We start from the raw sequence: 15290 nt of genomic DNA on the forward strand, positions 1-15290 counted from the left end.
TGAACAATTGAAGGAGTTTAAGATGCCAAAGCAGAATTGAGGCTTGTTTACAAACCCTAATGCTCAATCTTTATATGTTTTACAACTATGGGATGTTATAACAAAATTGAGGTTTGAAATGCTTTTAGTCATCTACTCTTATGCGCAACTGTATTTATGATTGAGTAATTGAAGAAGTTTAAGATGTCGAAGCAGAATAAGATAAGTATTGTTGGTATGATTGTAGCATCTGTTGAATCTTTTATGAGTGTGTGAGATTTAGAGGAAGTAGACAAGAAGAGAGTAAAAGTCATACGATAGGTTTTTTTTGCCGGTTATGGTTGAACTTATTATTGAGTTGAATCAAGTTGTTTTTTATTTTGCTTCACTTGTTAACCCCGGAAAGCCTCCACGGATGGTTATTTCTGGCTCTTTTTCCATATGTTCAATGTTATTAGACTCACGGCTAAGGATGAATAAAAACCTCGAGAAAAAGAGGGTTGATATAGGAGTTTGAATGAGATCAAGCATTAAATTGTCACTACTTTTCTCATTGTCTTACATTTGCACTTGCAATTTAACAACATTACAACAATAACACTCTTTTCCGACCACGGATTTCCGACTAATGCCTTTTTATGGTCAGTAATAATAATATTTCCGACCATTTACACTTCTCCGTTGGAAATACAATTTTTAGTCAGATTTTATTTCCGATGAGCTGACAATTCGTCAGAAATGTGGTCGGAAAATAAATAAATACGATCAGGTTTCTGTTTGTTCGGAAAGTTGTCGGAAAAAAAGACAGTTATTTTTAATGATATTTTTTTGGTCTGAAAGTCATCATAAAAAAGAAACATTTTCATTAGTCTCTATTTGGTCGAATAGTCGTCAAAATACCGTGTTGTTATTTCTTATGTAAATATTTTTTTAATTTAACGAAAGATTGCCACATGACATAGTATAATCAATTAAAAAAGGTTTTTTATATCATATTGAAAATTGTTAGCATTATTGCAAGCTTAGTCTTAGACTTATTTTCTTAAATTATTTCACGCAATGCAATTATATTGTAACTCGAGAAGGCATCTTGTGTTCATGTCGGTATTCCTTATGATGATTAATGAAATGCTACCATTCTCCGTAAAAAAAACAATATAACTATACTTTATATAGTTATATATTTTTTATTTATATATTTATGTGTGATAAAAAATAGACGAAACTTGATTAATTTTCATATATAGTCACCCTGAAGAAAACTGAGTAATCCTCATAATCTCCTGACTTTTAAGCGCTAGTCTGTAGCTTTCCGCTCAACTAGAGTTTTCTAAAACCTTTATCAATATTAACAAACTTGTAATTAAATAAATAAAGGAAATAAAAATATAAAAATTAAAACTAGGTAAATAAAAAGTCTAAAATGGTAGGAAATTGCAGCCAGAACAAACAAAATTAAGAAACATATAGTTTCCTTTAATTTTTTTGATTTTTTTTCTCTCTCTGCTCCTCTCTCCCCCACACTCTAGGTCGTTACGAAAAAAAAACCTCTCCCTAAACCCCACTACTTAACCCGTTATCTTCTTTTCCTCCCAGTCTCTTCCCACCACTAGTTAGGTAAGTCAACCATTTCTCTTCTTTTCCACTCCCACTATCTGTCTCTCCTCTCTTCTTCAAACTGATCAATTTGTTCTCTTCATCTAAACTCTAAAATCTTGATGTGTTGATTTTCTATAGGCAGTGCAGCATCTAGGATGGTTGTATAGGCATGATGACGGTAAGTTGAAGTGTTTAGAGACGAGCTTGATGGCAAAACAAATTCATAGTCGGCAAGATTAAGGAGTGCTAGCAGTGGAAATAATTGATGGTATTTCAATCAAACTTTCTTTCATTTCTGATAATGTGTGTGTATATATATGCATCATACATTGTATATGTTTGATTCAATTATTATTTACAGGTAAAGATCCAATAACATATCAAGGTTGAGAATCAAGATCATGTATGCTAGATTGATGGGCAAGTTCAAGAGAGAGTTGGACAACATTTTAGTTTGATTTGCAAGCTATTGATCCTACCGAGTTGGGGATTGAAATGATCAGATCATTAGAAGCCGTGCTAATTTAAGCATTTTGTAATGCAATTTGAATGGTCGCTCATGCTATATTATATACATGTCTCTAACTCTCTATGTGACATATTTATTAAACATGTGGGAATGAATTTGTCTTTACCATTGTATTTGGTGGGTGACATGATCAGTGATTGATGAAGAATGGAAGAATGAAAAAGTGACTTGTGTCGAGGAAAAAGGTGAAAATAATTAAACAAATGTGGCAAAAGTCAATACTCAAATGACATTAATGTAAAATCAAAAGTAATTTCATTTATTATATTTATTCAATTAGAGAGGTGAGTAACAATTTTAAGACGAAAATAACAAGAATTCAAAAAATATATTAAAAATAAATTTTTTTTCCAAAAAAAGTAACACAATAAAGAAAAATTCCTACAATGGTGTGATAGGAATTATTGAATTAGCTTGCTAAAATTTAAATTATTTTCAACCAAATTCCGACGAGGGTTTTTTTTTGTCGGAAAGAATGTCATATACAATGGAGTTTCTGACGGTAATTTTGGCTGTAAATTACTATTATTTCCAACTAAAATGGTCGGAAAAGAGTATTTTTGAACGAGGTAGTACCGACCGAGCCCGACCAGATTTATTTGGTTGGAAAGAGTATTAACGACCAAGTTAGGGTTTTTTTCGACCATTTTCAGAGTCGAAAATCATGTTTTGTGTTGTAGTGCAACAAATACTACTTTAACTAGTAGTCTAGTTTTATTTCAGATATGTAATTTTTATGTGTGCTATTGCTTTAAGTTATCTGGATTATTGTCTTGTATTTTCGCTCTTAGTTGTTACTTATTTACGGATACTAAATGTCTAATGGTATTTGACTGTGATTCAGAAATCTCTAATGAGATAATGTATACACCAAAAGTGGCAGAGACTGTAGAGATGTATTCTTAAGGCGCGCCTAAGGCCAAAGCGTAGGGAGGTTGCGGAATTTCGCCTCAAGACAAGGGTTGAAAGACCTTTTTTAAGGCGACCAAAATGCGTTCTAAGGTGTTTAATAGTATAAATGGCGACGCTATCTATGTTTTTATATATATTATTTTTCTTTGTCAAAATGACGTAGTTTTGATTATATATAAAAGGCAAGAGAAAAAGTAACCCTAGTTTTCCAGTTTATTGTGTAGTCGCAAGAGACTTCACTCATTTTTGGAGTTCTTCTAATACCACACGCTCCCATTCTTGCGTTGAAATTACCAGAATACTAGGTAAACATTAAAGTTTGATTCTTAAATTCATCAAGATTTCTCTCCTTGCGATGAGACTTCATCCTTATGTTCCACTAGTTAGTTTTTGTTAATCAGCAAAAAACATGAAAATCAATTGGAAGCTTTAGATTTAATCATCTTCTCATCTTGAACATACGAGCTGCAAAACTTACCGGGTTTGTGTTTGCAATCCCGGTGCACCTATTCGATGGTGTAGGGGATAGTTCCGCAGGTGTGGATTAACAGAATTAGAGGGCTTTCGCTGAAGATTGTCGAAGATTTATTTCTGCTGTTTGTGGTGAGGATTGAGTGAATTTTACATTTCCATTGCTTGTGTATTATTCAAGTCGACTGAGTCATGATGTGGACTCAGTTCGATACACTGTTATGATAAGATGATGTCAATATACTTGAGATTGTTTTAAAGTTTTCATAACTTCGAATTTGAATTTTTATCATTCGAAATTCGGGGCCGTGACAGGCCAAGGTCCGACGGGGAGAGTTGGAGGAGGTTGACGGCGAGGACCTCGATTCCTCCTGCCGCCAAAGCAGGTGATTGGCATCAAGAAGGTGATTGAATAAAAATTCAACGACGGAGGAGACAAGGTCAAGACCACAACCATCACTCTCACTCGCCAACTCACCAACACTCGCCTCAGCAAACGCGCCGCTCCTGGTCGAAATTCGGCGACACCGTCCATGAGGATATCGACGCCAGGCTCACCTGGTCTCCACTAAAGAGATCCTCCTTGAACGCCCTAGCTAGGGCTCTTGGTATGGTTTCTCCTGAATTTCGTTGTGTTTTGAGTTCATTATATTTGTTGAATATGTTTTTACGACATTTATAGCCAATACATCATAGAGGCTTATCTAGGTTCATCAATCATTGTTAGGCATTAAAGCAATGTTAGTCAAGAGTAGTATTATTTTGAAAAAAACATTCGTAACATAGTGCACAACTTGCAAGTATGATAGAACAGAGCATAGTACTCATACCATCAGATCCAGGATCAGAGCCCTTAAAATTACGATTTGAGCACGATCAGTAGCTGACCATGAAATTCATGTTCAAACACCATTGAATGTAAATCCAAGGGTGATGAGAATATTTTTAAAATTGATTTATTTTGTTTTCAACCCTTGGATTTACATCCAATTGTGGTTGAGCATGAATTTCATGGTAAGTTACTGACCGTGTGAATATGATTGACGATTTGAGTAGTTGTATTAAAAATGTCATCTTGAGTAATAGGACTAAGAAGAGCAGCCTTATTAGTTTTAGTGATCAGGGGAGCTAGGAATGACTTATAAATAGTTAATACAAGTGGAAGGAGTAAAGCTCTTTTATAAGCTACTTTTCAACAGACTAAGGATATGAGCCTGTTCAGTGCTAATGCAATCAGCCAATCACCATCATCTTTTACTCTTTCAGAAATTAAAATATTTATTTATTTTCTTCAGTATCAGGGCTTAAGTTTGGAAATGAGAATTATTCTTATCACTAACGAGAAATTCAATTTTCTTCCTTATTGAGTTTAGTTTGCTTAGAAAGCGTAGTATGTACATGCAATGTGCTGGGAGTTTCCCAGTTTTGTTTTGCAATTCTGTAGGGTTTATACATGTGTCTAAGTTGTTTTGGACAATTAGTGATATTGGGAGTAGTATTCAAACTCATACCTTTGCAGGAGTATGCGCTCTTAATAACTAGTGCTAACAACCCCCAGATTCTGATGCCAGGATAATTAGATTCTGCATAGTAAACTGAGATGTTCCTTCCTCCTAGATGCCAGTTTTGAGTCCCTTGATTTAGTATTTTCTAGAGGTTATATGTTCGTTGTAGGTATATAGACGTATGGCTACTCTATTAAAGGAAATATATGACTGAAGGTTGAAGATCAAGTCAATTATATTTAAATAATACTTCCAGGAGAATCGATCATTTCTCTCTCTGCGTGATGCAGAGCTTTGCATTTCCTTGTATGCTTTGCTATTTGAATTTTTGAACCTATTATATATATATGCTCTACTAGAATTATATTAATTCTTTTTTTTCCTGCATTGCCAAATTATATTACTATTGTTTGGGAAATCGAAGGAAGATGCTTAATGGCCCTAAGCATTTCGCTTTAATTTCTCTCACTCATCTTAGATGGAGAAAGAATATATATCTTCTCTCTGTAGTATTCGAATGAGTGAATTGAAATGGCAAAATTTTGATTGGCAGTTGCCTGTTCTAGGGTTGTGAGGAAGATGCAGTTGACTGTCATTAGAAAGCATGAAAATATGAAACTAAGCTGCATACGATGTAACTGACCAAAAGATAAACCATACAAGGAAATGCCGAATTCGGGCTACTGTTATTGTCTGCCATGTGGTTACAGTAGCTGATGTTTAGGATTTTGTCAAGTCACCCCTTTTTTAAAGTTTCTATTGAACATCAAACAGGTACCAAGGCAGGAGAACCAAAGAGTGCAGCACAGCTCGTATAGGCGAAACTATTCTCAAGCTTTGTTGGGTATGTGGTAAGAAGGGTGACCACTGGAGTGCACAGTGCCCATACAAAGATATTGCGCCACAGACAGGAGATTTCAGTGAAAAAGCTCCTGCATCAGATGCCACAACTGCAGTTCCTGGTTCTGGCAAGAGCACATATGTTCCTCCACACGTAAAAATAGGAGCAGATAAAATTGATATGAAAAGAAGGAATGATGATAATGCTGTTCGTGTCACCAACCTGTCTGAAGATACACGAGAGGCGGATTTGCGTGACCCTTTCAGCCCTTTTGGTAATGTTACCCATGCTTACGTTGCTCTTGAATCTTGATAAAGATACCCAAGTTAGCAGAGGATTTGATTTTGTTAGCTTTGCGAACAGGGAAGATGCCTAAAGAGCCATCAACAAACTGAATGGTTATGGTTATGATAATCTCATCCTCCGGGTTGAATGGGCCACACCCAGAGCGATTTAGAGACTATCCTTTCACGTTCCCCTCTGCTCTCTTAATCTTATGAAGATTTTTGGCATTAACAATATTTACTTTGCTAGTTCTACAATAGTTTTTTCTGATCACGTAGGTACATTTTATTTAAGATATTGGTTATCAAGATGTGGTTGGAGAGTATCTAGTTAATTTGAGTAAAACCTTGAGAATGTGTGCGCGCCAAGTTCAAATTATAGTTTGTATACTATGTCACTGGTGTTCTGTGTTCAGTCAAACAATCTAAACACCGGACACAAACCGCATTCTTTGTTCTGTTTAGTCTGCCATTCTCTGTTAAGGACTCTTTACGGAATCTGAAGACAATAGACCATTGAAGATTTGAATTACTGGGAAATCGGATATGGAACACCAAGCAGAAAGTATCTTTTGTTAACCGAATATGAAGTTGTAGTTAGTAGCTTCTTTGTATTTTTGTAATGGAGTTCTCTAACTTACAGGCAAAATGTAGTTCACTCAACTCACAAGAATTGCAAGTTTGCAACAGTGAAGTCATTTTTTGCATCAGGTTGTTCATAAACATTCTTTGTATGTCTGTATAAATGTGGCATATAAACCCAAGGTTGGTAATAAAAAGGTGATTTGGTAAATGCTTAGAGCTAAACAAGTAGCACCTCAAACAAAACTCATGCCATGAGATAGTAAAAATATGTGGTATGAGTATAATCGTGTAAGTGATGCAAATGATATATACAACGCTGCTCGTCACTCTGCAGATGCATGCATATGGACGTCATGTTTTTGGACATTGTTAATTGCAGATACTGTCAACTATAACATCGTCGTTGCATGTAATAACCCGATTTTTTCGGAACGATTATTGGATTAGTTCTAAGTTTTTAAGTTTGTGAAATTCATTAAACGTGCTTGTTTCGCTTTGCGATGTCGGAAAATCGAAATCGGAAACGTTATCGGAACTTTCATTTAGAAAAACGTTACGTTTCCGCGACGTGAGAATCGACTTTTACTCCGTCGCTCGTTTGTGAAAACTTTCTTCATGAAAGTTGTAGAGCTCGTTGATATGAGTTCGTGGACACATCACACGTTCTAATCGGATGTCGTACGTGAAAGTTATTAATGATGGAAATAGTTTTCGATTTTGAAAACATGTATAAAAAAGTAATTAATGGAGCTAGGGTTTCCATTTTCTGGAAACCCTCACCCCGCGACTCCCTTTCCCATTTTGTCTCTTCTCTCTCTTCCTCCCTGAGCTCTCTCCCTCCCTCACTGTCCTCGCCGGCGATCTCCTTCTTCGGCCATCCGTGTCGCTCACCGCCTCGCCCAAAAGCACCGCACGGACCTCCGCAGAAACCCTCGAGCTCGCTGCACCGTGCCTCGCCGCCGTGAAGCCGCACGACGAAGCCAAGCTTATGCGTTTTCCCTCCGCCGCTATCAAGCTCATCTCCGGCGATCTCCGGTGGTTCTCAAGCTCGAATCAAGGTGAGGTTAGCCTAGGTTGGTTATTGTGATGTTGTTGATGTAATTTTGGGTTGATTTGTGGCGTTTTGGTGGGAGATCGGAGGAGGAGGAGGAGGAGGAGGGGAGAATACCGCCGCTTTAGGCGGCGCGTGGGGTAGCGTGGAGGAGGCTAGGGGCGGCGTGAGGCCATGGGAAAAAGAGGGGAGGAAATGGATGAGCTTAGGCTCGGCGCGTGGGCTCCACCCGCTGTTACAGTGAGTGGCGCGTGAACCCCACGCGCTGCCACGTGCGGCGGCGCATGAATAGTGCTTTTTGAAACAGTAATTTTGTAAAAATTTATTTTTACGTACGATGAATGTAAAAAGTAATTTACGTACAGTAAATGTAAAATTTATTTTACGTACGGTAAATGTAAAATTTATTTTACGTACGATAAATGTAAATGTAAATTACATTCAGTAAATATAAAAGTAATTTCAGAAAGGTAAATCAGTAATTATTATTTACTGAGACCGTATTTACATTTGAATAGTATGCATACATACAAAAATACATAAATAGTAAATATGTGAACAATAATTTCGTAAAAACCAGAGATTGCTGAACAGTAAAACATTTTTACTGTTTCGGCATTTAAGGTTTTACGTAACTATTCTAAATTTTTACTGTTTCGGAATCGTGGAATTTCGCTCGAGATTATAAGGTGAGTAAAATCTCACAATGACGAATCTATCATTGCGGAGATTCGGGAATATGCTAAGGTTTAAAGAATGAACTATGATATGTATTTGATATAATGGATTGTATATATGTATAAATGGTAAATAAGTACATATATATGATTTGCTATAATATATACTATCGTAATTTTCGATGTGAACAAGTTCATTTGGTGTTGAGATTTATATATTGAGCATGTTGATTCGATTTGTACAATATAATGTGTTGATTATTGTATGTGGTTTTAACATGGAGTTTGTTAAAACGTTTTTGTCTTCGGACGTGTTGTTGTCTTCAGACATGTTTTTGTCTTCGGACATGTTTATTATGTCTTCAGACGTGTTGGCATGTCGGAACCTAGTCTTGGCCGGGCGAAAGTTACGATACAGTAGAGTTCTAGTCTGTCTGTTGGGGTACTGCATAAGAAGTAACAGATGTGTTATCAGCTTATGAGTACCCATATATTTTTGATGTTGGGTAACAAATGGTTATCCAATGTCGGCGGCGTACTACATGAGGGGTAACATAGGTGTACCAGCGCTCATGAGTACCCGTATTATAAATGCATTTGGGTAAACAGAGGGGTTGCCCAACTTCTCATGAGTATATTTATTTTCACATTATTAGACAACCAGATGGGCCGTCTAATGAGTCATGAGTGCATTTATAATTGATGTTTTGTGAATTCTCGTATATATATATTTTGCGAGATGTATTTGTTGTTTTACTCATACGAGCTGCAAAGCTTACCGGGTTTGTGTTTACAATCCCGGTGCACCTATTTGATGGTGTATGGAATAATTCTGCAGGTGTGGATTAGCGGAAATCGACAGACGCTCAGAGGACTCGAAGTTGTTTTTATCCTATCTTGTGGTGAGGATTTTGTGTGGATTTTGTAAGGATTTATACATTTTCATTTGTAATAATCGGTTTGATTGAGTTGTATTTTAAACTCAGAAATGATCCACTGTGATATTAAAATGATTTCAATTTATTGAGATTGTTTTAGGGTTTTTCATGATTTCGAAATTAGAGTTTCATACTTGATGGGTTCGTGACATTAGAGACTTGAAGTAGAGTGATTAAGGTCGTAGTCCGATACGAAAATGTTTCGTGGTTATGGTCAGTATATCAATATAGAGTGACAAGTTTACACTGTTGTGTGAAGAAATTGGCATAGCGATTTTTACCACATTAACTTATTACAAACAAATACAGATATAACATAGAGAGTTTGACTTATTCCTATGTATTATTTGAGATTTTGACCACAATGCAAAGGCACTACATGACGAATTGAAAGAAATTTGGTTTAGATCAGGCCATATCTGTCATGGTTTTGAGTTTTTGACAGTTAGGGATTCTCCTAGCCTTTGAAATTTTATTCAATTATTGATCTATTAGGGACAAAATGTCACCCCCTTTTTTTTATGTAATCAATACAGATCAAGCCTGATTAAGTAGACAACATGCATTGGAAAGTACAAAGTTTAGTAAAAAAGAGAGAGAATGGAGATGAATGAAGAAACAAGAAATGCTATGCTTTGTTTCGCCTGACTTATATCGGTTTACTGGATCTCTCTACTTCAAACTCTATATTAATTACGGGAAACAAAATCGTTGGTGAACCTACAGACATAGTGAGATTGTGGCAGAAGAGTGTTTAACTCACAGAAATTTGATATTTAAAAGTGTTGCAATTAAAATTATCTTCGTTTCTAAACAGAATTTTTTTTCAAAGAGAAGTCTATTTCTTTTAGGGTTCCGAAAGAAATGATTAATGTTTTTATGTCTTTGTTGTTCTGAGCTTCGATCTCTCTGATGCTATGGCGGCGAGACTATCATTTTTTTTTTGAAAACAAAACGGCGAGACTATCATTTTTTTTTTGAAAACAAAACGGCGAGACTATCATGTATGTTGGCAAATGTTGCCTCCGTTGATGCTACGGTTATAGCTGATGCTAGACATCAATCAATCAATGAACCCCGACCCATGCATTACGCCATTACTACTTTTATTTATTCATCAAATTACGCCATTACTACTTGATCTTGATGGGGCATCTGTTAGTGAAATGTAGCACTATTAATTTTTTTGAGTGTGCATAAGAAGAGTTGTGACCAATGTTGTTATTTTTTTTGAGTGTGCACTTGGGGCATGGTATATGCAAGTACAGTAAGGCTTCCACCGAGATCTAAAGAGTGAACCATATCTATTTCTGGATTATTTATATATGCCACCATTTGCAAGATTTTTACTTCAGTTTCTAAAACCGCGTTTCCGTTATTCTTGCATTACAAAAAATAACGACTGTAATTTCTTGCGGTATCGGTACCCCTATCAATTAATTTGACGAGAGTATGTATCTTCAAATATATGACCTTAGCTTGTGACACTTTGAGAAGTCTATCTTTAACAACAACGATATTGTATTCCACCAAACACCAATTCGACACACATTGTTTCTCACCTTAATTTATTATAATTGGTTTAATATAACCTCCATATCTGAATTATCTTACGTAAAAACTGTTTAATTTCATCCCAGTTAGCTTCATAATTGTTTTATCCCTCTAGAAATGAAAGTTAGAAAAAAGAAGAACAAGAAAATGGAGAAAAAATCTAACCTATACGGATGTGTACGGTACGCAGGCAATCCGACCGCACATCCCCACTACCACCACATCGTGCAAAAGTTAATAGCCCTCATTAGCCCTTCAGCACCTACTATATATTATACATTATACAACAGATGTACCTTAGATGAACCCGAAAATGGAATAATAAGTACAAGCCTAAGAGAGAATCGATGAATTTGGATAATTATTTGTAGCATGTGTGATGACGTAGAGCACTAGGCTCAGAATTTTTTGGGTAAACAACAAAAGAATCTTCGAGAATGTTACCATTTGGTTTGTAGAGTCCGTGGTTTCCGGTTTCCACTCTAAGCAAGACCCCCGTTCCTTTCCCAAAGCGTGTGATCCTCAAACTCTATTTTAATTTAATTTAACGTTTGGAATGTAACGCGCGGGAAAGGCATGCAAATTGACCAGAAAAACAGGCGCGATTAACGCGGCTAAGTAATACGCACCCTCGTATTTTCGTAAATAACTTCAATTTTGGGGGTGAGTTTGAGGAATTAATAGACACGCACATAGAAACACCAAAATGATGGCTGTTTCCTCTCGTTTTGTTTTGAATAATTTGACAGCGCCACAATAAGCGCACATTCCGATTTCTAAAACACAAATCATTTTCCAATTAAGAAAATCATTTCTCTCTTTTTAGTTCATGATAAAGTAAGTGGAGAATTCGGGACTTAAAACTACGGACGATACTCATTTTTACTGATTGAACTACAAATACAACAAGCTGGCGAACTACTGACAATAGAAAAAAAAATCGCTAATAGTTGAAGAATCAATTATCGAAATATTCAGGATGTCTTCAATTATAAATAAAGAACTTTATAGAAAAAATCGTCTACTACAAGCCTAGCCGCCCGCCAACGTGATCAAAGCTTAAGACTGGGTAAGCAGAGGGAGGGAGCAGTCGACCATATATCCTACAAGTTACAACATCAAAAACATCATGCCCTCATTTAAACAAAGCATCAATTAAAACAATTGTCTCTCTCTGTACATGCATGGTTAAAGGAAAAAAAAGTCAAAGTTAATAGCTAAGTAGTTGCTATCATTATTAAGAATGATAACTCTTAATTCTCCAGGTGCATCTAATAATTAAGAAGGCTAGTTACATAATGGTATCAGTTTCATTTCAAATCATACCCTTACAGCCTTACTAATTAATATCTTTTACATACATAGGTTTCAGTGGTTTGTAACTTCGTACATTTTGAAAAGTTCAGTGAAAACTTCTTCATTTAGACTCTCGGACCATTAACGGCTTGACTAGAATTCGAAATGTGATGGTTTCTTCTCTCAATATCGCTAATAAACGAATTACCGAAACACTATCAATTTACCGTTCAACAGGAATTGACTATTCCTAGGATGCTTGGCGAAATTGGAACGGTCGGAACCATGGAATTGAAATGAACAAGGAGCCATCCAATGATGGTCTACAAGTCTTGGTCAAGCCATCACCAGAGAAATTGCTGGGCTTTGCTTAGAGGGGTGGCAATCGTGGATTTGGTCCGGATAGGCCAAGCATGCCTACCCTATATGACCCAGAATAGTCAACCTAACTTCCCCACCTGTGTCTCACACGCATGCTTAATCTAAACCCAGCAATGTTTCATGATTCTAAAGTTCCTCCCCCATTTTTAACCCTAGTTGGTAACTGAAAGAAAAAAAAAATACCAGAGTTGATTCTGGACGAAGAGATAGATAGGCAGGAGTAGAAGAAGATAGAATAGTTGATAGAAAATCCAACCCAATAACTCTTCTCGACTTTATTTCGGTGCTAGCTTTTAACCAACCAACTCTCACCCAACTCATCAACCTTTCATCTTCCTCGCACCTTTTCCCCTTCTTCTTTCTTCATCATCAGCGTCATCGTCTCACCAGGTACAGCTTTAAGGTAATGGAATTTATGCGAGTTTCTTAACTTATGTTATGTGGGTTTTGATGGTTGAGGTTTTTGAATGTAGAAAGGATGGAGCTTTGCATGGAAGCCAGGGCCTTGAAGTCGAGTTTGCGCAGAGAACTGGCCGTGAAGTCGACCCAGCATGCTTTGATGGAGGAGGTTTGGTGTGATACTGCAATTTCCGGCGTACCCAGTGATGAGTTCTCAGTGGATGACCTTCTTGACTTCTCTAATGGCGAATTCGAAGATGGGTCTGTCGAGGAAGAACAAGAACTTGAAGAACATGAAGAGGATGTTGAAGAAGACAAAGACTCTGTTTCAGTGGACTCTGTTGAAAATTCCAATTCTAGCTACGTAACCACCGAGTCAACTCTGGCCGGCCAACTCGTCGTTCCGGTAATAAAAACTTTTCCAAATATATCAACGTTTTTTTGATTGTATCTGTAGCTTTCTATTTTGGGAAATTAAATGTGGAATTGTTTTGTGTTTTCGTCAGGATGATGATATAGCAGAGCTTGAATGGGTTTCTCACTTTGTTGACGACTCTGTTTTAGAGCTCTCTCTTCTGCACCCAGTTAGCAAGGTTAAGCCGGAAACTTTAACAGAGAAGAACCGGTCTGAACCGGAGGCAAGATATTCAAATCTTTCATGGCTTCCCTCACAAGTCCCAGTCAAAGCCAGAAGCAAACGTTTCAGACCGGCCAGTCGGTGTCGGTCATTGTGGAACCCACTTGGTGACTCACCGTCGACTTTAACGTCTTGCTTATCGTCTCCGTCGTCGACATCGTCTTGTTCTTCAGGGATTTCATTGTCAACGCCTTATCTTGTCCTCACCAACCCGGTTCATAACGTGGCGGCGTTTTGGGAAGAACCGGCTGCCAAGAAGATAAAGAGAAAACCGGCGGTTCAGATCGGTGATGAGGTAGTTGTAGTCGGGATTCAGAGGAGGTGCACCCATTGCCAGGTTCAGAAGACTCCTCAGTGGAGAACCGGTCCACTCGGACCCAAGACATTGTGTAATGCATGCGGGGTTCGATACAAGTCCGGCCGGCTGTTTCCGGAGTATAGACCGGCTTGTAGTCCGACCTTTTCGGGTGATGTTCACTCGAATAGTCATCGGAAAGTTTTGGAGATGAGAAGGATAAAAGATAATGGTGAGCCGGAGCCGGGGACGAGACAGATGATTCTGGGTTTTTGATAGTTTGGAAATCGGAATATGGTGCTACTGATGAACTCGGTTCAAGCAGTCTGCTATTGTACATTTTTGTTGCTTTCAGGGATCTTTTAGATTTTGAGCCTTAGTTTTAGGCTTGTAGCATTACTCTTTAGTTTTAGCTATCTTATATGTGTTATGAAATGGCTCAGTAGGTTTGAAACTTTGAATTGTATGTTGGAGGGAAAGAACTATAGATATGACTAGAGAGGTTTTAATTCTATTTTGTAGGTCTGTTTCTCTGTTTAGTGTTAGTTTTATTTCAAAGGCATTTTGACACTGGTTCATTGATCCATGCCATGAGTTCAAATTAATGTTCAATCACTTCAATGAAACAAAGGACACGTCAACAGAAAACAGATCAAATCAAGACCGCAAATCCAAAAGAATTAGTATTTTGTTTTCCTTTGTACTAAATTGCTGGCAGTGAAGGATGGCATTGATTTTCTTCAAGCAATAAAATATCTAAAGAGCAATGATTCAGAGTGATTGCTTGCTTGCTTGCTTTCCAAGCAATTACAATGGAGGGATATAAATTATAATATGTCTCTCTGATCAGTCTCTGAGCTATATCACATACGGGCAACGGCATGCCATTTTCCCAGTTTACAGTGCGACATACTCGAGCTTAGTTTCAAATTTGATGGTCAAGTTGAAATTTACATTCATGATCCGGATCTGAATCAAAGTAAAAGAATAATTATGTGATTGAATCACAGTAGATGTGCTAATGTAGGTATTGTCTGCATCAGAATTAGGACTTGATTTTGAAGCATTTTGAACTGGTGTCATGGAGGTAATCAATCATCTGTAGTCGAACTCAACAATTCAAATTCAACTATCATCCGGAAGGCATATGCCCTTAATTCCTTAAAGATTCATTCATGATAAACAAGATCCCTGTCCTGGGGGTTGCAAATTTGCAGTGGTGAATCAAGAAGCCTTAGTGTTTGGGCCTAAAATAATACTCCGATATTATCTAGATTCTTTAGGCTCGTGGATCGGTTATTTGGGGAAATCTATTAAAGAGCAAGATTACGTTCCTTATTAGAATAGATTTCGGGGA

The 15290-nt window shown here is 37.1% G+C and overlaps 1 protein-coding gene and 1 pseudogene across 2 annotated transcripts; both read left to right on the forward strand.

Annotated features, from left to right (window-relative positions):
* Positions 1-2594: 2594 nt before the first annotated feature.
* Positions 2595-6293, forward strand: LOC126783908 (uncharacterized; annotated as a pseudogene).
* A 6413-nt stretch (positions 6294-12706) lies between these two features.
* Positions 12707-14495, forward strand: LOC126783145 (GATA transcription factor 5-like). Of its 2 annotated transcripts, none has more exons than XM_050508556.1 (3): positions 12707-13005; positions 13076-13407; positions 13508-14495. In XM_050508556.1, the coding sequence occupies exons 2-3, from the start codon at positions 13081-13083 to the stop codon at positions 14207-14209; spliced, it is 1029 nt and encodes a 342-aa protein (XP_050364513.1). In that variant the 5' UTR covers positions 12707-13005; positions 13076-13080; the 3' UTR covers positions 14210-14495. The 2 variants fall into 2 exon arrangements, with proteins under 2 accessions (XP_050364513.1, XP_050364512.1); XM_050508555.1 differs by having other exon boundaries at positions 12707-12992.
* Positions 14496-15290: the final 795 nt, after the last annotated feature.

This window comes from Argentina anserina, chromosome 2 (assembly GCF_933775445.1).
Source record: "Argentina anserina chromosome 2, drPotAnse1.1, whole genome shotgun sequence".
In the NCBI taxonomy this organism is placed as follows: Eukaryota; Viridiplantae; Streptophyta; class Magnoliopsida; order Rosales; family Rosaceae; genus Argentina; species Argentina anserina.

Coding starts and splice junctions, on each gene's coding strand:
- LOC126783145 (XM_050508556.1), top strand. CDS start 13,081: ATGGAGCTTTGCATGGAAGCCAGGGCCTTGAAGTCGAGTTTGCGCAGA. Junction 13,408..13,507: donor CCGGCCAACTCGTCGTTCCG/GTAATAAAAACT, acceptor TGTTTTCGTCAG/GATGATGATATAGCAGAGCT.